This window comes from Rattus norvegicus, chromosome 17 (assembly GCF_036323735.1).
Source record: "Rattus norvegicus strain BN/NHsdMcwi chromosome 17, GRCr8, whole genome shotgun sequence".
NCBI classification, from domain to species: Eukaryota; Metazoa; Chordata; class Mammalia; order Rodentia; family Muridae; genus Rattus; species Rattus norvegicus.
The window spans coordinates 62,335,409-62,361,491 of record NC_086035.1 but is presented as its reverse complement, the minus strand read 5'-3'; the positions used below and the strand labels follow the sequence as shown (position 1 = coordinate 62,361,491).

Here is a 26,083-nt window from a genome sequence, read left to right as displayed (position 1 = left end):
ATAAATGGTGATAACTCAGGGTTATCAATAGGAAAGTGTATTCTAACAACATGGAGAGTAGGCAACTGCTTAGCTCTTATATTGCTTAAGGCTTACTATAAAGGTTACAGATAGTTCATAACCAAAGATGGCATAGAAACTGTGGACTGGGGCTCAAAATAATTTCTACAACACACTTTTCTCTTTTAATGAATTTGTGCTAATTTTCCCTATCTCTTCTTGTAGTTCTGTAAACTTTTATGATTTTAATTGAAATGTAATTACATTATCACCTTCGTTTTTCCCTTCTCTCTCCAACTGATCCTGTCTCCTTATCTCTTCTTAAATCCACAGCCTACTTCTCCCTGGTCATTATTGTTTTACACACACACACACACACCAAGCACACATGTACAAATAGATAAACATAATCCCCTGAGTCTGTTATGTGTTATTTCTGTTATGTGTTTATATTTTTAGGGCTGACCATTTTATATTGGACAAACAATTAAGGGGGGGTTTACTGCTTGGAGAAACCAGCACTCCCTCCCACAGTAGTCATCAGTTGCCTATAGTTTCTTGTCTAGAGATCCTCTTATCCATGAGATTTTTTGCTTCCTACAGTAGGATGTCCACTGATAGTGATATTGTTTAGATCTCTTTCATGAAACCATTTCTACAATGGACTTTTCTCTGTGTTCCATCAGATTTCCTGATATTCTAGATCCTACAATCTTTCAGGAGAAAGATGTTTAATGTTTCTTTCATGATGTTCCCCAAATCATAAATGGAGGAGCTATGATGTAGATATCTCAATTGGGGTTAATTCATCTAATACGTTGTGTCCAGTTATGCTTTTCTGTGAGGGTCCCTGTGTGCTATAAAGAGATGCTTTTTTGATGATGTATGAAAGCTACACTTATAGTACTAGTTTTAATTTGATATATCTATTTTGTCAAATATTATAATAGTTTTGTCTGCCTGCTCTTGAATTGTTTACTTGTAATAAATTTTCTCATTCTTTTATTCCAATATGTTTTCAGTACTTTATGGTGAGGTATGTTTCTTAGAAGCAGCTTAACGATGATGAATCCTCTTCATTTCTTTCGTGTTTTCTCATCTGAGACAGTGTTTCTCTGTGTAGCCCTGGCTCTCCTGAAACTCATTCTGTACAACAGACCAGTCTCAAAATTACAGATATCTGCCTACTTTTACCATAAAGTGCTGTGACAAAGGACATGCATCACCACTCCTTGTCTTGAATCCTGTTTTATTGTTTGTTTGTTTGTCTTTAAATCTAATTTGTTATTTTCTGTCTTTGGTTGAGGCATTGACATTATTGATATTATTAATATTAAGAATTATTATTAGGTAATGTTTTGTAATTCCTCTTATTTTGTGGGTGTTACATTTTTTCTCTTTTGAATTAACTGATCTGGGATTAGTAGTTTTTTGTGCTTTCTTGGGTGTAGGTTACCTTGTATTTACATTACAGTTTTCCCTCATCTTCTTTAGAGTTGGATTGGAGGGCAGAAATTATTTCAATTTGTCTTTAGTATGAAATGTTTTTATTTTCCCTTGATTATGTAATAGTTTTGCTGGATATAATAGTCTGGGCTGATATCTGTTATATTTCAGAGCTTTTAGAGCAAACATCCAGGATCTTTTGTCATTCAGACTTTTCTTGAGAAATCAGGTGTTACTTAGGCCACTCTTTTTTTGTGACTTTCTCTTTTTCTATTGTAGCTTTCAATATCCTTTCTTTGTTCTGTATAGTATTTTAATTACTATGTGTCATGGGAATTTCCAGATAGAATTTATCTTTCACTTGTAAAATATATTTATATTTTTACTGATTATATATTCATAATTATATTACTATATGATTTTATGGAATGAAGTATGAAATTTAAAGATAACTGTGTTTAATGAGAATTGATTTATCACCTAAAGTATTTATCTTTTATACAGATCCTGACATCCTACTTATAATCTGGTATGCAATTCACTCATACAAAAGATCAATGGAACTTCAAAACTATAAATTTGAACTGATTTCTGAGAAAAATAAAAAAATTAAAGATCAAGTTAATTTGCTGAAAAAGGACCTTAAAGTAGCAAAAGAAGCAAAGTTAGATCTAGAACTTTTGAAGACTAAACTGCAGGGAGAACTGTCCAATATAAGGTATGGTATTCCAATTTTAGAGACACATTTGACCAGTTTAGGTTTTATGATACCATTTAGAATTTTTGTCATTTGTCACTTATCATTGAAGAGTTTTTCAGCAGAGAAAATTTTTGAAATTTTGGCATAAATTATTATAATTGTGATTTTTATTATTTGTCCCTTGGCAGCAGTTCTTTGTATTTTGAACATATCTACTTTCACATCTCACCTTAGATCCCCTTTCGAACTTTATTACTTCTTCTGTGTCATGTTCTTCTTTCACCTCCTTCTCTTCCTTCCACACTGAGTCCAGTTAGTTCTTCAGAGTGCTGTCTCCTGGTGCATGGGCTACCTACCATACTCCATGTCCCTGAAGTAAACTCATTCTCCCTCTCTTAGTGGCTATCAACTACCCATAGCTTGACAGGTGGGGGTGGAGCCACTATGTGCCACTATGTCTACTTGAGAAAACTGCTTAGTCCTGTGGAGTATGAAATATATGTCAATAATAAATCACAGTCATTATGGTCATTTTCCTTTTTTTAAAAAAATTGGATTTTTTGATTTATTTACATTTCAAATGTTAAACCCTTTCCCAGTTTCACCTCTGCAGCCCTGTATCCCATCCACCCTTACCCTGCTACTATGAGAGTACTCCCCCACCCACGCACCTACTTTTGCCTCACTGCCCTAGCATTCCTCTACACTAGGGGATCAAGCTTTCACAGGACCAAGGGCCTTCCCTGCCATTGATACCAGATAAGGCCACTTCAGCTCCTTTGGTCCTTCCCTAACTCCTTGTTGGGGTCCCTGTGATCAGTCTGATGGTTGGATTTGAGCATCTGCATCTGTACTGGTTGGGATCTTGTAGTCCTGGAGGTATTAGGCTCCTGTCAGCAAGCATATCAGCAATAATGTCTTGGTTTGATATCTGCATGTGGGGTAGATGCCTAGGTTGGGCAGTCCCTGGATGGCTATTCCTTTAGTCTCTGCTCCACTCTTTGTCCATGTATTTCCTTTAGACAGGAGCAGTACTGGGTTAAAATATTGGAGATGGGTGGGTGGCCTCATCCCCCAACCAGGGGGGCAATGCCTAGCCTCTGAATATAGACCTGACAGGTTTTGCCTCCTCTTTGTGGGGTATTTCAGCTAATGTCATCACTGTGGGGATCTGGGAGCCTCTTACTTTCCTGACCTCTGGGACTTTCTGACTTTTACCTCCAGTTCCACATCCCCCATTGCTACATATGTTTCTTACCTTTCCTGACCCACTGGATACCTCCCCTGTCTCCTCCCACACCTGATACTGCCCCCTTTCCCCTTCCACTCCCCCAACTTCCTCCCAAGTTCCTCACACCCTTCTACGTCCCTTGATTATGTTGTTCACCCTTCTTTGGTCTCCCTTCCTCTTGAGCTTCATGTGATCCATGAGCTTTATCATAGGTATTCCAAGTTCTGCCTAATCCACTTATCAGTATGTACATACCTGTGTGTTCTTTCGTGACTGAGTTACCTCACTCAGGATGATATTTTCTAGGTATATCTATTTGCTTGTAAATTTCATGGAGTCATTGTGTTTAAATAACTGAGTAGTACACCATTGTGTAATTGTACCACATTCTCTGTATCCATTCCTCTGCTGAGGAATGTTTCTAGTTTCTGGCTATTATTAATATGGCTGCTATGAACACTGTGAAATGCATGTCCTTATTACATGTTGGAGCATCTTTGGGTATAAGCCCACGAATGGTATAACTGGGTCCTCAGGTATGTCCAATTTTCTGAGTAACCTCCAGACTAATTTCCAGAGTAGTTGTACCAGCTTGCAACCCCACCAGCAATGGAGGAGTGTTCCTATTTTTCCACATCCTCACAAATATTTACTGTCACCTGAGTTTTTGATCTTAGCCATTCTGACTGGTGTGGGGTGGAATTTTAGGCTTGTTTTAATTTGCATTTCCCTGATGACTAAGGATGGTGAGCCTTTCTTTAGATGCTTCTCAGCCATTTGAGTTTCCTCAGTTGAGAATTCTCTGTTTAGCTCTGTTCCCCATTTTTAATAGGGTGATTTGGTTCTTTGGATTCTGTTTTCTTCAGTTCCTTATATATATCGGATATAGGATTGTTAAAGATGTTTTTTTTCCCAATCTGTTGGTTGCTGTTTTGTCCTATTGACAGTGTCTTTTGCCTTATAAAAACTTTCAATTTTATGAGGTCCCATTGGCCAATTCTTCATCTTAGAGCATAAGCCATTGGTGTTCTGTTCAGGAAAATTTCCCCTGTGCCCATGTGGTCGAAGTTTTTCTCCACTTTCTCTTCTATTAGATTCAGTGTATCTGGTTTTATGTGGATGTCCTTGATCCACTTAAACTTGAAATTTGCACAGGGAGATAAGAATGGATCAATTTGTTTTTATTGGATATTTTATATATTTACATTTCAAATGTTATACTTGCCCCCTTCCCATCCCTGCTACCAACTTCCCTCTGCTTCTATGAAGATGCTCCCGCTCCCACTTCAAAACCCTGGCATTCCCCTACGCTGGGGGAAATGAGCCTTCACAAGAACAAGGACCTCTTCTCTTATTGATTCCAGACAATGCCATCCTCTGCTACATATGTAGCTGGAGCCATGGGTCCCTTCATGTGTATTCTTTCATGGGTGGTTTAGTCCCTGAGAGCTCTAAAGCATCTGGTTGTTTGATATTGCTGATCTTCCTACAGGATTCCTACAGGATCTTCACCTTCTCAGTCCTTTCTCTGGTGACTGCTAGTTGAAAAAGCAAGATTTTTGAAAATGCTGTCTTTTTCTCCACTGGATGGTTTTAGATCTTTTCTAAAAGATCAAGTAAACATAGGTGTGTGGTTTCATTTTTGGGACTTCAACTCTATTTCATTGATCTACCTGTCTATCTCTGTACCAATACTATGTAGTTTTTATCACGACTGCTCTGTAGTACAGCTTGATGTCAGGGATGGTGAGTCCTCAGAAGTTTTTTTATTGTACAGAATAGTTTTTGCTATCCTGAGTTTTTTGTTATTCCAAATGAATTTGAGAATTGATCTTTGTAGCTCTATGAAGAATTGAGTTAGAATTTTGATGAGGATTGCTTTGAATCTGTAGATTGCTTTCTGGAAAATGGACATTTTTACTGTATTATTGTGCCAATCCATGATCATGGAAGATCTTTCCATCTTCTGAGATCTTCAATTTCTTTCTTTAGGGACTTGAAGTTGTCATACAGATCTTTCACTTGCTTGATTAAAGTCACAATTAGGTTTTTTATATTATTTATGGCTATTGTGAAGTGTGTCATTTCCCTAATTTCTTCCTTAGACTGTTTATCCTTTGAGTAGAGAAAAGCTACTGATTTCTTTGAGTTAAATTTATATCCAGGCACTTTGCTGAAATTGTTTATCAGCTGTAGGATGGAACTTTTGGGGTCACTTAACTATACTATCATATCATCTGCAAATAGTGATATTTTGATTTCTTTCTTTCCAATTTATATTCTTTTGACCTCCTTTTGTTGTCTAATTGTTCTAGATAGAATTTCAAGTACTATATTGAATAGCTATGGAGAGAGTGGGCAGCCTTGTCTAGTCCCTGATTTTAGTGGGATTGCTGCAAGTTTCTCTCAGTTTAGTTTGATGTCGGCCACTGGTTTGCTGTATATTGCTTTTACTATGTTTGTATGGGCCTTGTATTCCTGATCGTTCCAAAACCTTTGGAAGGGATGTTGGATTTTGTTACATGCTTTTTTAGCATCTTATGAAATGATCTTGTGGGATTTTTTCTTCCTTAGAGTTTGTTTACGTGGTGAAATTTATACTTTGATGGATTACCCTATATTGAACCTTCCCTGCATCCCTGGGATGAAGCCTACTTGATCACACTGGAAGATTGTTTTGATGGTTCTTGGATTCAGTTTGCAAGAATATTATTGAATATTTTTGTCATCGATATTCATAAGGGAAATTGGCCTGAAGTTCTCTTTCTTAGTTGGGTCTTTGTGTGGCTTTGATATCAGCATAACTGTGGCTTCATAGAACAAATTGGGTAGTGTTCTTTCTGTTTCTATTTTGTGGAATAGTTTGCAGAATATTGGTATTAGGTCTTCTTTGAAGGTCTAATAGAATTCTGAACTAAACACATCTGGTTCTCTGCTTTTTTGGGGTGGGGGGAGATTTTTAATGACTGCTTCCATTTTTTAGGGACTATGGGACTGTTTAGATGGTTTATCTGATCCTGATTTAACTTTGGTATATGGTATTTGTCTAGATGTCCATTTCTTCCAGATTTTCCAGTTTTGTTGAGTATAGGCCTTTGCAGTAGGATTTGATGATCTTTTGAATTTCCTCAGTTTCTGTTGTTATGTCTCCCTTTTCATTTCTGATTTTGTTAATTTGAATAATGACTCTTTGCTTTCTGATTAGTCTGTCTAAGGGTTTATCTATCTTGTTGATTTTCTCAAAGAACCAATTCCCAGTTTTATTGAATCTTCGTATAGTTCTTTTTGTTTCTACATGGTTGGTTTCAGCCCTGAGTTTGATTATTGCCTGCTGTCTACTCCTTTAGGGTATATTTGCTTCTTTTTTATGTAGAGCTTTCAAGTGTGCTGTCAAGCTTTCTCTAGTTTCTTTTTGGAGGCACTCAGAGCTATGTGCGTTCCTCTTAGCACTGTTTTCCTTGGGTCCTATAAGTTTGGGTATTTCGTGTCTTACATTTTCATTAAATTCTAAAAAGTCTTTAATTTCTTTATTTCTTTCTTGGTCAAGTTATCATCGAGTAGAGTGAGGTTTGGCATCCATGTGTATGTGAGCTTTCTGTTTTTGGGGGTTTTTTGTTGTTTTATTTTGTTGTTTTTGTTATCACCTTTTCCGTGGTGATCTGATAGAATGCATGCGATTATTTCAGTCTTCTTGTAATCTTCAGGCTTCTGTTGAGGCCTGTTTTATGACTGATTCTATTGTCAGTTTTGGAGAAGGTACCATGAGGTACTGAAAAGAAGTTATATTCTTTTAGGAATAATATTCTTCAGATACTTGTTAAATTCATTTGGCTCATAACTTCTGTTAGCTTCACTGTGTCTCTGTATATTTTCTGTTTCCATGATCTGTTCCTTGACGAGAGTGGGTTGTTGAAGTCTCTACTTTTACTGGGTGAGGTAAAATGTGTGATTTGATCTTTAGTAAAGTGTTTTTTATGAATGAGATGTGTGTCCAGTCTGTTAGTCTTTTTATTGGGGAATTGAGTCCATTGGTGTTAAGAGCTATTAATGATAAGTGATTGTTGTTTCCTGTAATTTTTTTTTCTGTAGAGGTGGAATTATGTTTCTGTGGCTATCTTTTTTTGGATTAATTGAAATATGATTACTTTCTTGCTTTTTCTAGGGTGTAGTTTCCCTCCTTGTGTTGGAGTGTTTCATCTATCTTTTTTTGTTGGGTTGGATTTGTGGAAAGATATTGTGTAAATTTGTTTTTGTCATGGAATATCTTGTTTTCTTCATATATGTTAACTGAGAGTTTTTCTGGGTATAGTAGCCTGGACTGGCATATGTGTTCTATTAATATCTGTATGACATCTGCCCAGGATCTTCTACCTTTCATAATCTCTGTTGAGAAGTTTGGTGTAATTCTGTTAGATCTGCCTTTATATGTTACTTGACCTTTTTCCCTTACTGCTTTTCTTATTCTTTCTTTGTTTTCTGTTTTTGGTGTTTTGACTATTATGTGACTATTTCTTTTCTGGTCCAATGTACTTGGAGTTCTGTAGGCTCTTTGGGTTTTTTTTTTGGGGGGGGGGACTTTCTTTAGGGATATATTCTATAATTTTCTCGAAGATATATACTGGCCCTTTAAGTTGGGAATCTTCATTCTCTTGTATACCAATTATACTTTGTTTTGGTCTTCTCAGTGTGTCCTGGATTTCCTGGATGTTTTGGGTTAGGATGTTTTTGCTTTTTTTCATTTCTTTGACTATTGTGTCAATGTTTTCTATAGTATCCTCTGTCCCTGAGGTTCTCTCTTCAATCTTTTGTATTCTGTTGGTGATGTTTGAGTCTATGACTCCTGAACTCTTTCCTAGGTTTTCTATCTCCAAGGTTTCCTAGGTTTTTTCTCTCTTTGTAATTTCTTTATCATTTCTATCCACAATTTTAGATCCTGGAAGGTTTTGTTCAATTCCTTTACCTGTTTGGTTGTGTTTTCCTGTAATTCTTTAAGGGATTTTTGTGTTTCCTCTTTAAGGGCTTCTACTGTTCTCCTGTATTTCTTTAAGGAAGTTATTTATGCCTTCTTCAAATCCTCTATTATCATCATGAGATGTGATTTTAAATCAGAATCTTGCTTTTACATTGTGTTGGTGTATCCAAGACTTGCTGTGGTTGGAGAACTGAGTTATAATAATGTCAAGTGGCTTTAGTTTCTGTTGCATAGTCTCTTACACTTGCCCCTTACCATCTGGTTATTTCTGCTCTTAACTGGTCTTGCTGTCTCTGACAGTGGCTTGACCCTCCTATAAACCTGTGTGTCAGCACTCTTGGGAGACTGCCTCTCTCCCAGCTGAATCTGTGGCACAGGATCAGCCTTAGGCTCAGGTGGAAACTGGAAGGATCCCGTTTCAGACTGTGCCTTGGTTCCTGTGTTCTGAGAGCTCCAGGAAGGTCCCTCTTGGGCCAGGTATTTGAGTTGAATCATGGTTTCACCAGTGCTCTCAGGTGTGTCAACACTCTTGGGAGATCAGCTCTCTCTGAGTGGGATTTAGATATGATGTGCTGTGGCATAGGGTCATCTCCAGGTGCAGATGGGAACCAGAAAGATCCTGTCCCAGGCTGGTAATTTTCAAACTTTTCATCAATTTCAAAACATTCTTCTCCAAACCACAATGTTAATGAGATTTTATAACTCTTATTATTCGTGAAATAGCAAGTATAATTCTTTAAAATAATAGTATTGCTATGCTGCAATGAACATCATTTTCTATGCTGGACTGCTAGATTTTGATCTATTAAATATAAAATCATCTGGTTAGAGAAAGAACCTTTATTTAAAAAGTATTCGATCAATATATTTAAGTTGTTTGAACAAAATATGTATTGATTAAAATTCCATCAACAGAATATAAAAGGGCAGTTTGTTAAAATCTAGAAATATATAATTCATTTATTATTTGTAGTACTGTTTATCAAACAACTTGAAAAAACTACACAGTATAATGTTATTTTAAAATCCAAAATCTATTCTGTAATCAATCAAATTCTTAGCTGTAAGCCTCAGTCAAACAAAAAAGATGAGTTCTACTAGACAAGAGACAGTATAAATATTCCAACTTGTGAGTCCAGGAATTGAAAACCACAAGAAAAGATTTCATCCAAGCAAGTTGGAGACACAGAAGAATCAACAGTAAATCTTGTAGTGTCAGATCCCATATATGATACACATAGTGGCAGCATCTGACTTATAGGCCTGTCTCAGTGCTAGACTATTTGTGGCATGTGTTGCTTCTCAGTCTATTTTGCTCAGTGCCTGCAGGTTTCCTCAGCAGGTATCTCCCAGTCATGCTTTATTAATGCCCTATTACCTCTCGTGCAAATTTGCTCTCACTTTCGGAGCTTCATACATAACCTCTTCAGAGAACCCCTGAGAGGAACCTAACCAGATAAGCACAACCTGGTCTCGTGGGCTTTTTACTGGACTATTGTTCCAACACCTCTGTACCTTTAACACTGTACATGCTTGAAAACCGAGTGTCTTATAGATGAGGCCATGTTTTCTTGGGCGTTCAAGGAGAATGTGGTCTTCTTATTGCAGCAGAGGCCAATCTGATAAACATTTCTCTCTATAGCCCCATTTGCACAAGAGAATACCCAGAGCCTCTATATTTTCAGGCATCATCATTTTAAATTTATGGTAATCAAGTGGAACAGCATATTTATAAAATAAACATCAGGTAAGTTTATGGATTTATAAGTACATATTGTGAAAATTCCTTCTATAAGTTAAATGAGATAAAATTAGCACTGTGAATGGAATCGAATTGAAATGTATGTGCATCATATAGCACTGGGCTTTATAAACAGCATCATAAGGACAAAAGAGGTAAAATACATCATTATTCATATGACCTACTCGTTTTGCATGATTTCCACAAAATGCCCATAGAGAAAAGAGTTTCTGTACCGTATGTTTTTAAAATACACAGAATTTATGTGAGTAGTCCTTTAAATATTTGTTCTGAAACCATGTGGTACTTAATATTTTTCATAATAATAATTTCTTTTAAATGCATCTTTTAGGCTTGAACAGGAAAATTCAAGTTTAAGAAATAAAGTAAGACAGAATACTGGGAAAGATGAAGAACTTCTGAAAGATTCAGTAAGTATACATTTGCACATTTGTTAATATTTATCATTTCTGTGCTACTGTAAAGGGACTTGTCTTTGACAGTAGTAATGACAGTATTTTAGGTAATATGACTTATTTTGCTGATGACAAATTAAAAATGTATTTGATACATTTGTGCCTGAGAATGGCAGTGCGTGTTCCACTGACTTCATAGAGAAGTCTTCTCAATCTGCAGAAAGGATGATTTCTTAGTAAGATTTGCTGTTGAAAAATGTCTCAAAACACTTTTCTTGCCTCATGAGCCTGGGTAACAAAAACGAAGTAACTATTCACCAAACTTTACAGATTTCACTTTCATTCAGTTTCCTTCATAGAAATTGAGATTAGAGGATTTCATTGTAAACATGGAGTTGGAACAGTGCTGTAGTCATTCTTACCACTGATGTCCATAAGCCACAGTAGATCAGCTCCTGAAGTTACATTAGACAGATCCAGCTTTCAGAGGCAGTAGACATTTTTTAACTGCTGATCTTTGCAGTGGATGAAGAGATATTGAAAACTTTTATAAAAGTAGTTTTTAGGGCTGGAGAGATGGCTCAGTGGTTAAGATCACTGTCTGCTCTTCCATAGGTCCTGAGTTCAATTCCCAGCAACCACATGGTGGCTCACAACCATACAGCAGAAAGCTGTATGATGTATGCATAATAAATACATATTAAGAAAAGATTAATTTATTTAAAAAAAGTAGTTTTTGTTTGTCTCTCTAATTGCCATCTTGGAGGCTTATTGCCTAGTCCTGGAAGCTTCTAGCCTCTCTCCATTCTAATGTAGGCCTAGAATGTTCTTGTTTTCAGGTTCTGAGACATACTGTGAATAACCTCACTCATTCTTGTTAGCTAGACTCATAGCGGCTGCTTCCACTCAGTTGTTACGTCTCCAACTCCTCTTCAAAATGACTGGTTCAACCTGGCATTTCTCTTGGCCTTAATCTAACTCTAGCAATCTGTTAATACTTCTGGCTCCATCTCATTTTCTGGCTTGTTTTGTCTTCACCTGTGTCCAGATTATTCTCTCTTCAACCTGTCTTTGTAGAACTCTCCTAAAAAAGCTGCCTTCTCTTACTTGCATTCCTTCTACTGCTCCCTTAATTAGCTTCCATTTCTTCTCTCTTCTCATGAGAGTTGGGCAGATCCTATTCTGCCAAAGCTTTCTCTGATTTGTTACTCTGTCTGCCACTCAATTAGATATCATTTTCAAACTTGGGTGCTTCTTTCTACAAACTACCTTGACTTTTATTGTTTGGGAATATAGGTGAGGACTAAAGTCATGTATGAATTCTAGCCAGAATAGCCATGCTGATGGATTAAATTCCTTCTACAAGTTTTTTTCTTAGATTTCAAAGAAAATCACCCTCATTGTATTAATATTAATATGCTTTCCATATATCTGAAATAATGATATGTTGATAAATATTCTTGTAACAGAATGACTGGAGTCACTTTTTATGAAACTGTCAGACATAAATTTATTAAGATCTCAACAATTATATTTCTACAAGTATGTTGCATGTATTTTCAAAAGATTGAAAGATGTTGCAAAGATTTTCAAAAGTAGAAATCAATACCACAAAAAGATGTCAATGATTAAGAAAACCTTGATATTAACATAATAATATATAAATGAGAAGGGACTTTTCTATTAAATTAATTTATTCACACTATATCTCAGTATCATTTCCCCCTTTCCTCCAATTACTCCCTCAGAGATCCTCCCACATTTCCTCTGGATGCTAGCACCTCCATCATCTCCCTAAACATGTCCTTGAGGCCTAGAAATATCCTTTCTGACTGAGTCCAGACAAGGTAGATCATTTTGGGAACAGGATCTCAGGCAGGCAACTGACTCAAGGACAGCCCCTGCTACAATTGTTTTAGGATCCAGATGAAGGCCAAGCTGCTCATATGCATCATATATGCAAGGAGTTTAGGTCAATCCTGTACTCACTCTTTTTTGGTAATCCAGGCTCTGGGAGAATCCAAGGGTGCCATTAGATGACTCTGTTGGGCTTCCTCTGGAGTTCTTGTCTTTCTCGGATCCTCTCAGTCCTTCTTCAAACTCTTCCATATGGCTCCTAGAGCTCCATCTAATATTGGGCTGTGTATCTCTGCATCTGCTTCAGTCAGCAGCTGGGCTAAGCCTTTCAGAGGACAGTTATGCTAGGTTCCTGTTGACAAGCATAGAAGTGTATCATTATTAAGCTCAGAGGTTAGTTTTTGCCCATGGAATGGCTCTATATTTGGGACAGTCATTGGTTGGCCATTTGCTCTTTCTCTGCCCCATCTTTCTCCCTGTACATCTTCTAGGCAGGACACATTTTCAGAGAAGGTTTTGTGTGTGGGTTCCTGCCTTTATCCCTGCACTGGGAGTCCTACCTGAACCAGGAGGTGGCCAGTTTGAGTCTATATTCCCCATTGCTAGGAGCCTTAGCTAGAGTAACCCCCACAGAGTCCAGTGACTCTGATCACTAGCATGTCCTAGAACTGCCTCTGCTGCCCAGGGTAGGAGAGGAGATGTGAAGAGAATGGGCAGGGTGGGTGACCAAGTACAAGGAGTGGAGTGAGAATGGATTGGTGTAAAATATCTTGAGGGGATAATTCCTTCCCTACAAATTAAATATCCACACATGCCAGGTGTTCTAATTTTCTTTCTGTTCCTTGGATGATTCAAACTAAATGGAAGAGGAGAGTGTTGTTTCAGCTTACAAGTTATATATAGTCCGACTACGTCTAGTCCATCTCTGACTACTTTTTAAGGAAACCTGTATTCTAAACCAGCTAGGATAGAAACTAAAGGTAGCAGGGAGTGGAGAAGAGACCACAGAAGGGTACCTATTACTTCCTAGGCTCATGTTCTGTTACTTTTATTATAGCCCCAGAAAGCCTGCTTAGGGATAGTACTGTCACAGTAGACTGGGCCATAGTACATCAATAAACAATCAAGAAAATGTCCCCCAGACATAACGTAGGCCAGTCAGATGGACGCAATTCATCAGCTGAAAGTTCCCTTTCCCAACTAGTCAAGTTGAAAACCAGGATTGACATTGCAAAAAAAAAAAACCTAAAGTTTCTGTTTATGTTCAGAAGCAATTCTCTCAAAGCATTGTCTGCAAGAACTGAATGATAAGGAAGACATAGATTTTTAAGTGACCTGAGTTAAGAAGTAGGTGCACTGAGTTAAAGTATTTAAGACAAAAGAATTCTGAGAGACCTTTCATGTGAACAAAAGTGGACAGGGCAGAAATAAGCATCGGAAGTCGCTGGTTTGAAAGGCAGGTCTGCTTGAAGAGCAAGGTGTGAGGTTGATCATTGTTCATGATTGCTTTCAAGAAGTGAAGAATAATGAAGGCTTAAAATAAAACATGTGCTTAATGACTTGGAGAGTTTAATAGTAAGCAGGATTGAAAAAGGAGATTCAATATACATGAAGATGATTAGTGATAGAAACTATTTGTAGATGAGGTCAGGTCTTTCAGGATAACTAAGGCCTCCTGAAAGAAAACACCCAATGAGAGATGAGAGATGTTTCACTTAATTATAGGGAAGACATCTTTACCATCAAAGTCTGTAAATAAGCATTTGGAAAAGTTAATGGTGAACAACATTAATCAATTTGATGTCTTGAGGATGGTGATTATTTGGAAGTTTGTAATTAGTTGTATCATACTCAAAAATGGAATTTGTGAGCCTGTCTAAACATATTGCCATGAACTCATTAAAAGTAATATTTCTAAGAAATAAAAGAGGGTATCTATATTTTTGAAAATATTTTTCTTTTATGCAAAGTCTGAAAAAGATGAAAAACAATTAAAGAAGTATACTAAGGAAAATCAATCCCTGAAGAATAGATTGGAGAAGGAATGGAAGAAAAATAAAGAATATGTAAAAGAGCTAGCCAGGTAAGATTTTTAATATTCCAAACTATTCACTCATTTATTAAGTGGAAACTTTCTCAAAAGCTATGAAAATTTTGATTTCATATCTGGATTTCCATAAACAAATTATTCTAGGTAAAGTATATTTATTTTTGAACTCGTATTTTTGAGCACGCTTTGCTGGTTTTTTTTTTTCTTTCCCATCTTTATTAACTTGATATTTCTTATTTACATTTCAATTGTTATTCCCCTTCCCGGTTTCCGGGCCAACATCACCCTAACCCCTCCCCTTCCCTTTCTCTATGGGTGTTCCCCTCCCCATCCTCCCCTCATTACCACCCTCTCCCCAACAATCACGTTCACTGGGGGTTCAGTCTTGGCAGGATCAAGGGCTTCCCCTTCCACTGGTGCTCTTACTAGGCCATTCGTTGCTACGTATGCAGTTGGAGACCAGGGTCAGTCCATGTATAGTCTTTGGGTAGTGGCTTAGTCCCTGGAAGCTCTGGTTGGTTGGCATTGTTGTTCATATGGGGTCTCAAGCCCCTTCAAGCTCTTTTAGTCCTTTCTAAGATTCCATCAACAGGGGTCCCGTTCTCAGTTCAGTGGTTTAATGATGGCATTCGCCTATGTATTTGCTGTATTCTGGCTGTGTGTCTCAGGAGAGATCTACATCCGGCTCCTGTCGGCCTGCACTTCTTTGCTTCATCCATCTTGTCTAATTGGATGGCTGTATATGTGTGGGCTGAACCCCATTTTTAATAGAGTTATTTGTCTCCCTGCAGTCTAACTTCATGAGTTCTTTGTACATTTTGGATATAAGACCTCTATCAATTTTAGGATTGGAAAAGATCTTTTCCCAATCTGTTGGTTGCCGTTTTATCCTAAGGACAGTGTCCTTTGCCTTACAGAAACTTTGTAGCTTTATGAGATCCCATTTGTAAATTCTTGATCTTAGAGCATAAGCCATTGGTGTTTTGTTCAGGAAATTTTCTCCAGTGCTGATGTGTTCGAGATTCTTCCCCACTTTTTCTTTTATTAGTTTGGATGTATCTGGTTTGATGTGGAGGTCCTTGATCCACTTGGACTTAAACTTTGTACAGGGTGATAAGCATGGATCAATCTGAATTCTTCTACATGCTGACCTCCAGTTAAACTAGCACCATTCGCTGAAAAATGCTATCTTTTTTCCATTGGATGGTTTTGGCTGCTTTGTTAAAAATCAAGTGACCATAGGTGTGTGGGTTCTTTTCTGGGTCTTCAATTCTATTCCACTGATCTATGTGCCTGTCTCTGTACCAATACCATACAGTTTTTAATCACTATTTCTCTGTAATACTGCTTGAGTTCAGGGATAGAGATTCCCCCGGAAGTCCTCTTATTGTTGATGATAGTTTTAGCTATCCTGGGTTTTTTGTTATTCCAGATGAATTCGCAAATTGTTCTGTCTAACTCTATGAAGAATTAGATTGGAATTTTGATGGATATTGCATTGAATGTGTAGATCGCTTTTAGTAAAATGGTCATTTTTACTATATTAATCCTGCCAATCCAGGAGCATGGGAGATCTTTCAATCTTCTGAGATCTTCAATTTCTTTCTTCAGAGACTTGAAGTACTTATCATACAGATCTTTCACTTGTTTGGTTAAAGTCACACTGAGATATTTTATGTTATTGGGGACTATTACAAATGGTGTTGTTTCCCTAATGTCTTTCTCTGCTTGTTTATCTTTTGGGTAGAGGGAGGCCACTGATTTAATTGAGTTTATTTTATACAGAGCAATTTTGCTGATGGTGTTTATCAGGTTTAGTTGTTCTCTGGTGGAACTTTTGGGATCACTTAAATATACTATCATATCATCTGCAAATAGTGATCTTTTGACTTCTTCCTTTCCAATCTGTATCCCTTTGATCTCCTTTTGTTGTCGGATTGCTCTGGCTAGGACTTCGAGAACTATATTGAATAAGTAGGGAGAGAGTGGGAAGCCTTGTCTAGTCCCTGATTTTAGTGGGATTACTTCAAGTTCCTCCCCAGTAGTTAGCTTCTGGTTTGCTGTATATGGCTTTTCCTATGTTTAGATATGGACTATGTTTAGATATTGTTTTTTCCAGGATGTTTTTCATGAAGGGGTGTTGAATTTTGTCAAATGCGTTCTCAGCACCTAATGGAATGATCATGTGGTTTTTATCTTTCAGTTTGTTTATATAATGGATTACATTGATGCTTTTCCTTATATTAAACCATCCCTGCATACCTGGGATGAATCCTACTTGATCATGATGGATGATTGTATTGATGTGTTCTTGGTTTCGGTTTGCAAGAATTTTATTGAGTATTTTTGTGTCAATATTCATAAGGGAAATTGGTCTGAAGTCCTCTTTCTTTGTTGGGTCTTTGTGTGGTTTAGGTATAAGAGTAATTGTGGCTTCATAGAAGGATTTCCATAGCATTCTGTCTGTTTCAATTTTGTGGAATAGTTTGGATAGTATTGGCATGAGGACTTCCATGAAGGTCTGATAGAATTCTGCACTGAACCCATCTAGACCTGGGCTCTTTTTGGTTGAGAGACTTTTAACGACTGCTTCTATTTCTTTAGGGGTTATGGGGTTGTTTAAATGGTTTATCTGTTTCTGGTTTAACTTTGGTACCTGGTATTTATCTAGGAAATTGGCCATTTCCTCTAGATTTTCAAGTTTTGTTGAATATAGGCTTTTGTAGTAAGATCTGATTAATTTTTGGAATATCCTCTGATTCTGTTGTTATGTCTCCCTTTTCATTTCTGATTTTGGTAATTTTGACACACTCTCTGTGTCCACTGGTTAATCTGGCTAAGGGTTTATCTATCTTGTTGATTTTCTCAAAGAACCAGCTTTTGGTTCTGTTGATTCTTTGTATAGTCCTTTTTGTTTCTACTTGGTTGATTTCAGCTCTGAGTTTGATTATTTCTTGCCTTCTACTCCTCCTGGGTGTATTTGTTTCTTTTTGTTCTAGAGCTTTTAGGTGTGTTGTCAAGCTGCTGACATATGCTCTCTCCTGTTTCTTTCTGCAGGCACTCAGACCTATGAGTTTTCCTCTTAGCACAGCTTTCATTGTGTCCCATAAGTTTGGGTATGTTGTACCTTCATTTTCATTAAATTCTAAGAAGTCTTCAATTTCTTTCTTTATTTCTTCCTTGACCAGGTTATCATTGAGTAGAGCATTGTTCAACTTCCATGTATATGTGGGCGTTCTTGCCTGATTGTTATTGAAGACCAGCCTTAGCCCATGGTGGTCTGATAGGACGCATGGGATTATTTCTATCTTTCTTCATCTGCTGAGGCCTGTTTTGTGACAGATTATATGGTCAATTTTGGAGAAAGTACCATGAGGTGGTGAGAAGAAGGTATATCCTTTTGTTTTAGGATAGAATGTTCTGTAAATATCTGTTAAGTCCATTTGGTTCATAACTTCTGTTAGTCTGACTATGTCTCTTTTTAATTTCTGTTTCCATGATCTGTCCATTGGTGAGAGTGGAGTGTTGAAATTTCATACTATTATTGTGTGAGGTGCAATGTGTTCTTTGAGCTTTAGTAAGGTTTCTTTTACGTATGTTGATGCCCTTGTATTTTGAGCATAGATATTGATGATTGAGAGTTAATTTTGGTGGATTTTTCCTTTGAGGAATTTGAAGTGTTCTTCCTTATTTTTTTTGATGACTTTTGGTTGAAAATCAATTTTATTCGATATTAGAATGGCTACTCCAGCTTGCTTCTTCAGACCATTTGCTTGGAAAGTTGTTTTCCAGCCTTTTATTTTGAGGTAGTGTCTGTCTTTGTCTCTGAGATGTGTTTCCTGCTTGCAGCAAAATGCAGGGTCCTCATTGCGTATCCAGTTTGTTAATCTGTGTCTTTTTATTGGGGAATTGAACCCATTGGTATTGAGAGATATTAAGGAATAGTGATTGTTGCTTCCTGTTATCTTCGTATTTGGAGGTGAGATTATGTTTGTGTGCTTCTCTTCTCTTTGTTTTGTTGCAAAAAGATTAGTTTCTTGCTTTTTCTAGGGTGTAGCTTGCCTCCTTCTGTTGGGCTTTACCATTTATTATCTTTTGTAGGGCTGTATTTGTAGAACGATATTGTGTAAATTTGGTTTTGTCATGGAATATCTTGGTTCCTCCATCTATGTTAATTGAGAGTTTTGCTGGATACAGTAACCTGGGCTGGCATTTGTGTTCTCTTTGGGTCTGTATGACATCTGTCCAGGATCTTCTGACTTTCATAGTCTCTGGCGAGAAGTCTGGTGTAATTCTGATAGGTCTGCCTTTATATGTCACTTGACCTTTTTCCCTTACTGCTTTTAATATTCTTTTTTGTTTTGTGCATTTGGTGTTTTGACTATTATGTGATGGGAGGAGTTTCTTTTCTGGTCCAATCTATTTGGAGCTCTGTAGGCTTCTTGTATTTTTATGGGCATCTTTCTTAAGGTTAGGGAAGTTTTCTTCTATGATTTTGTTGAAGATATTTACTGGTCTTTTGGGCTGGGAATCTTCACTCTCTTCTATACCTATTATCCTTAGGTTTGATCTTCTCATTGTGTCCTGGATTTCCTGTATGTTTTGGGCTGGTAGGTTTTTCCGTTTTACATTATCTTTGACAGTTGTGTCGATATTTTCTATGGAATCTTCTGCTCCGGAGATTCTCTCTTCTATCTCTTGGTGATGCTCGCATCTGAGACTCCTGATCTCTTCCCTATGTTTTCTATCTCCAGGGTTATCTCCCTTTGTGCTTTCTTTATTGTTTCTATTTCCATTTTTAACTCCTGGATGGTTTTGTTCATTTCCTTCTCCTGTTTTGTTGTTTTTTCCAGTAGTTCTTTAAGGGATTTTTGTGTTTCCTCTTTAAGGGCTTCTAATTGTTTACTTGTGTTGTCCTATATTTCCTTAAGGGAGTTATTTATGACCTTCTTAAATTCCTCCATCCTCATGTTAAAATGTGATTTTAAGACTAGATCTTGCTTTTTCTGGTGTGTTTGGATATTCAGTGTTTCCTTTGGTGTGAAAATTGGGCTCTGATGATGCCATGTAGTCTTGGTTTCTGTTGCTTGGGTTCCTGCACTTTCCTCTTGCCATCAGGTTTTCTCTGGTGTTAACTTGTCATGCTGTTTCTGACAGTGGCTTGACCATCTTGTCAGCCTGTGTATCAGGAGTGCTGTAGACTTGTTTTCCTGTTTTCTTTCAGCCAGTTATGGGAACAGAGTGTTCTGTTCTCAGGCGTGAAGTCATTCCTGTCCGCTGGCTTTCAGCTGTCCCTGTGGGCAGGAACCAGAAGGGCCTGCCCCTACTTCCATGTTCCTGTTCACAGGGGGCACAGATGGCACAAGGCATTTTCCTCTTGAGTCAGGAATGTGGGCAGAGAGTAGTCTCCTCTGGTTTCCCAGGAGTGTCTGTCCCTCTGAAGGTCTAACTTTCCCCCATACTGGATTTGGGTGCAGGGAGCTGTTTGACTGTGTCAGTTCAGATCCAGGCACAGTCTGGATCACAGGGTTCCTGCAGCTTGACTGCTCCTATCTTCCTGTTTCCAGGGGCACTATACAGTTTCCTCTTGGGCCAGGGATGTGGGCAGGGGTGGGCAGTACTGGCGGTCTCTCCTGCCCTGCAGTCTCAGGATTGCCCACCTGTCTGTGTGGTGAGCTCTCTCTCCCATGGGGTTTGGGAGCAGGTTGCTGTGAGCCAAGATCAGCAAGGTTTGGGCCCCATCTAGAAACCAGAAGTGCCTGGTCCTGGAGGAATTTTACCTTTGTGAGTCCTGAGTCCACCAGGCAGGTCACTTGGAGCAGAAAAGTTGGTCTTACCTCTGTTCTCGAGCCTGGAGTCCCTTCTCAGAGCCGGGTTTCAGCTCTCTGTGAGGGCAGCAACCAGAAGGGCCTGCCCTGCCTTTGCTCAGGACCCTATGCACAGGGGGCCCAGATGGCGGTTGCCATTTTCTTCTAGAGTCAGAAATGTGGGCAGAGAGTAGTCTCCTGTGGCTTCCCAGGTGTGTCTGCCCCTCTGAAGGTCTAGCTCTCCCTCCCACAGGATTTGGGTGCAGGGAGCTGTTTGACCAGGTCCCTTCAGATCCAGGAGGTGTCTGGACCGCAGGTTGAGTGCCCCTATCATCCTGTTCCCAGAGGCCCTATACCAGGTTTGGTATTTTTATTGTGTCCTGGATTTCTTGAATATTTTGAGCTTGGAGTTTTATGCTTTTTGTGTTTTCTTTAACAGATGTGTCAAGGTCTTCTATTTTATCTTCTACAACTAAGAGTTTCTCTTTTATGTCTTTTATTTGGTTGGTGATGCTTGCATCTGTGACTTCAGGGTTGTCTCCCTTTGTGTTTTATTTAATGTTTCTATTTTCATTTTTAGATCCTGGATGGTTTTGTTCAATTCATTCACCAATTTGATTGTGTTTTCCTGTATTTCTCTGACAGATTTATGTGTTTCCCCTTTAAGGGCTTCTACATGTTTATGTGTACTCCTATATTTTGTTTATTTTTAAAATTTATTTAATCATTTTTGCACCCTAGATTCCCCCCCCAGTTCACCCTCTGTCTGTTCCACCTCACATACCTTCCCCCCATCTCCATGAGGATGTCTCCAACCCCCATGTCCCACCCCAGTAGACCTCCTCACTTTCTGGGGCCTCTACTCTCTTGAGGGTTAGGTGTATCTTCACTGACTGAACCAGGCCTGATAGTCCTTTTCTGTATATGTGTTGGGGGCCTCATATTTGCTAGTATGTGCTGCCTGGTTAGTGGTCCAGTGTCTGAGAGATCTTGAGCATCCAGGTTAATTGAGATTGCTGGCCCTCCTACAGGGTCGCCATCCTCAACTTCTTTCAGCTTTTTTCTAATTCAACCACAAGGGTTAACAGCTTCTAGCCATTGGTTGGGGGTAAATATCTGCATCTGACCCTTCAATTGTTTGTTAGGTCTTTCAGGGGAGCAGTCACAATAGGCCCCCTTTTGTGGACACTCCATAGCCTCAGTAATAGTGTCAAGCTATGGGGCATCCCCTTGAGCTGGATCCCACTTTGGGTCTGTCTATGGCCCTCCTTTGCCTCAGGCTCTTCTCCATTTTGTCCCAGAAGTTCTTTCAAACTGGGTCACCGTTTTTGACTATGGGATGGCAACTCCATGCTTCACTTGATGCCCTGCCTTTCTGCTGCAGGTGGTATCTACAAATTCCCACTTGCAACTGTAGGACACTTCATCTAATCTCCCTCCTGTTGAATCCTAAGAGTCCCTCAACCCCCAGGTCGCTGGTATATTTTGGAAGGTCCCCTACTTACTATCACCTGAGGTTGTCTGTTTTCATCTTTTTTGCTGGTCCTCAGGGGTTCAGTCCTATTCCCCAACCCGATACCTGATCTTGTTTCCCTCTTCACCTCCCTGTTTTATTTCCGACCCAGGTATATCCCTCCCATCCTCCTCCTGTGATTGCTTTCTTCTCCCAAGTGGGATTGAAGCATCTTCCATTGGGTCTTTAGGCTTGTTAAATTTTGGGAGTTCTATGGACTGTATCCTGGGTATTCTGTATTTTTCTGGCTAATATCCACTTATTAGTGAGTCCTTTTGGCTCTGAGTTGCCTCACTCAGGATGATATTTTCTTTTTCCATCTATTTGCCTGCCAAACTCAGGATGTTCTCATTCATGATAGCTGAGTAGAATTCCATTATGTAAATGAACCACATTTTCTGTGTCCATTCTTCTGTTATGGGGCATCTGGGTTGCTGCCAGCTTCTGGATATCACAAACAAGGCCACTATGAGCATAATGGAACATGTGTCCCTGTGGCAAGTTAGACATCTATTGAGTATGTGCCCAGGAATGGTATAGCTAGATCTTCAGATAGATCTATTTCTAATTATCTGAGGAGTCTCCAGATTGATTTCCATAGTAGTTGTACCAGTTTGCAATCCTAGCAGCAGTGGAGGGGTGTTTTACTTTCTCCACATCTTTGCCAACATTTGTTGTCCCCTGAGTTTTTGGTCTTAGCCATTCTGAATGGTATAAAGTGGAATATCAGGGTCGTTTTAATTTACATTTCCCTGATGACCAAGGACTTTGGACATTTCTTTAAGTGCTTCTCAGCCATTGGAGATTCTTCTGTTGTAAATTCTCTGCTTAGTTTTATACCCAATTTTTTTGATTTGGGTTTTTGGTGGTTGGCTTCTTTTTTTATTGGATATTTTTCAGTATACATATCAAATGCTATCACCTTTCCCAGTTTCCCATCGATAAACCCCCTATCCAATCCCCTCATCTTTCTGAGGGTGATCCCCCACCCAACCACCCACCCCTCCCCACCTCCCCACTTTGACATTCCCCTACACTGAGGGGTCCAACCTTGGCAGAACCAAGGGCTTCTACTCCAGACACTTGCCTGAAGTTGTTTTTCAGCTGTAGAAGTTCTCTGGATGAATTTTTGGGTCACTTATGTATAGTATCATAGCATCTACAAATAGTCATACCTTTACTTCTTTACCAGTTTGTATCCCCTTGATCCGTTTTTCTTGTCTTATTGTTTGAGCTAGAATTTGGGGTACTATATTGAATAGATATGGGGTGAGTGGGCATCCTTTCCTTGATTTTGGAGGGATTGTTTCAAATATCTCTCCATTTATTTTAATATTGGCTATTTGCAGTAAATTGCTTTTATTATGTTTAGGTATGAATCTTGAATTCCTGATCTGTCCAATACTATTATCATGAAGTGGTGGTGTATTTTGTCAAATTATTTTTTAGCTTCTAAAGAGATATTTTTTCTTTGAATTTGTTTATGTAGTGGATTACATTAATGAATTTTCATATACTGAACCAACCTTTCATCCCTGGGATGATACCTACTTGATTGTGGTGAAGGATTGTTTGGATGCTTTCTTGGATTCAGTTTGCAAGAATCTTATTTAGTACTTTTGCATTGATATTCCTAAGCTAATTTGGTTTGAAGTTCTCATTTTTGTGTATCCTTGTGTAGTTTAAGTATCAGAGTTATTGTGGTTTCATAGAATGAATTAGATAGTGTTTCTTTTGTTTCTATTTAATGAAATATTTTGGGGAATATTGATATTTGGTCTTCTTTGATGGTGGTAGTATTCTGCACTAAAGCAATCTGGCCTTTGTCTTTTTTTGGTTGGGAGGTTTTTAGTGATGTTTCTACTTCCCTAGGGGATATGGGACAGCTTAGATAGTTTATCTGATCTTGATTTAACTTTGTTATGTGGTATCTATTTAGAAAACCATCCATTTCATCTAGATTTTCCAGTTTTGTTGAGTATAGGCTTTTGTAGTAGTATCTGATGATTTTTTTTTAATTTCCTCACTTTCTGTTATTATGTCTCCACTTTCATTTCTGATTTTGTTAAATTGGAAACCACTAATTAGTTTGGCTGGGGCTTTAACTATTTTGTTATTTTTCTCAAAGAACCAGGTTTGGTTTTCTTGATTCTTTGTATTGGTCCCTTATTTTCTATTTGGTTGATTTCAGCCCTAAGTTTGACTATTTCCTGCCTTCCACTCATCTTGGGTGTGTTTGTTTCTTGTTCTACAGCTCTCAGGTGTGCTTTTAAGTTGCTAGTGTAAGATGTCTCCTATTTCTTTACCAGGGTACTTAGTGCTATGAATTTTCCTCTTAGCACTACTTTCATTGTGTCCCTTAAGTTTGGGTATATTGTGTCATCATCATTTTAATTAAATTCCAGGAAGTCTTTAATTTCTTTCTTTCTTTCTTTCTTCCCTGTCCAAGTTATCATTGAGTAGACAGCTGTTTAGTTTCCATGGGAATGTGGGCTTTCTGTTCTGTTATTGAAGAACAATAGTGATCTGATAAGTTGTATGGGATTATTTCAATCTTCTCATAAGGATCAAGAATTGTTTTGTGACCAAATATATGGTGAGTTTTGGAGAAGGTACTATAAGGTTCTGAGAAGAAAGTGTATTCTTTTGTTTTATGGTGTAATGTCCTGTAAATGTATTAAATCCATTTGGTTCATAATCTCATAATTTCATTGTATTTCTGTTTAGTTTTGGTTTCAATGACCTGTCCATTAGTGAGAGTAGGGTATTGAAGTTTTCCACTATTATTATGTGGGGTTCAATGTGTGCTTTGAGCTTTAATAAACTTTATTTTATGAATATGGGACATTTTGGACATAGATGTTCAGAATCGATACTTTCTCTTGGTGGATTTTTTATTTTGATGAATATGAAGTGTCTTTTACATCTCGATAACTTTTGGTTAGAAGTCTATTTTATTGGATATTAGGATGGCAATCCTGCTTGTTTCTTGGGACCCTTTGCTTGGAAAACCTTTTTTTTTATCATTTTACCAGAGGTAATGTCCATCTTTGTTGTTGGGTTGTGTTTTTTTTTTGTATGCAGTAAAATGCTGGATCCTTTATACTTATCCAGTCTGTTAGCTTATGTCTTTATACAGGTGAGTTGAGTCCATTAATATTAAGAGATATTAAAGCCAGATGATTGTTAGTTCCTGTTATGTTTGTTTTTGTAGACTGCATTATGTGCATGTGGTTCTCTCCTTTTGGCTTTGCTGTGCGATACTTGTCTTTTCTTTGCTTTAAATACCCTTCTGCTAGAGTTTTCCTTCTAGAATCCTCTGTAGGGTTGATTTGCTTGATAGATATTGTTTGAATTTGGTTTTGTCCTGGAATATTTTGGTTTTTTCATCTATGTTGATTGAGAGTTTTGCTAGGGATAGTAGCGTGGGCTGGCATTTGTATTCTCTTAGAGACTTCATGACCTCTGATCAGCTTCTTCTGGTTTTTAGTGTCTCTGTTGAAAAGTTTAGTGTAATTCTAATAGATCTGCCTTTATGTGTTATACCTGGGCCCTTTTCCTTTGCAGCCTTTAGTATTCTTTCTTTCTTCTGTGCATTTAGTGTGTTGATTATTATGGGATGAGAGAATTTTCTTTTCTGGTCCCATTTACTTGGTGTTCTATAGGCTTCCTATACATTTAGGGCCATCTCTTTCTTTAGGTTAGGGAAGTTTTCTTCTTGAAGATGTTTTCAGGTCCGTTTAGCTTGGAATCTTCGTTCTCCTATGTATTTGTGTGTTCAGGGCTTGCAGTGGTGGGAAAAAAGAGTTTTCTGATGATGCCAGAATATACCGGCTTTTGTTGCTTATAGTCTTGTGTTTACCTCTCACCATCTGTTTTCCCCTGGTGTTTGCTGGTCTAGGTGTTTATACTGGAGCCTGCCTCTTTTGTCCCTGGGTTGCTTCAGGTCTCCTTGTAGACCTGTGACCCTGGCTATAGCAGACCTCCTGTGGGGTCTTCAGAGGGGCAGAGAAGCTGCTGATCTGTTGCCTGGCTAGAGCAGATCTCCTAGGTGGCTTTCAAGCTGTTTTCTTGTGTGAAGCTGTTCACCAGCTTCTATGGATTCTGGTTTCTGTTTCCCTGTTTTCAGCAGAACTCCAGGGTGGTCTTCAACCCAAGGTGTGGTGTCTTCTGGGAGGCAGACAAGCCAGTGATTAGTTTCCTCATGTTTACCAAAATTCCTCAGATTCATTCAGGTTGTGGTGTCAGTTGCCCTATGTGCAGGAGACATCCTTGGATGCTTTCAAGGCTTTGGTATCAGTTGCCCTGTGTGCAGTGGTTCTGCTGGGGTGCCTCAGGCTGTGGTATTAG

At 38.3% G+C, this 26,083-nt stretch overlaps 1 protein-coding gene across 17 annotated transcripts in view; it reads left to right on the top strand.

The window, feature by feature from the left end:
• The window catches only part of LOC103690071 (interaptin-like), a 280,846-nt gene that overhangs the window by 231,210 nt on the left and 23,553 nt on the right, over nt 1–26,083 (top strand). For 14 of the 17 annotated variants that reach the window (XM_063277012.1, XM_063277026.1, XM_063277025.1 and 11 more), the window contains 3 exons: nt 1,951–2,164; nt 10,443–10,521; nt 14,334–14,446. In XM_063277012.1, the coding sequence (XP_063133082.1) occupies nt 1,951–2,164; nt 10,443–10,521; nt 14,334–14,446 (406 nt within the window). Of the gene's footprint in view, nt 1–1,950; nt 2,165–10,442; nt 10,522–14,333; nt 14,447–26,083 lie in introns of those variants that run through there. The other 3 variants (XM_063277021.1, XM_063277022.1, XM_063277023.1) reach the window with 3 other exon arrangements.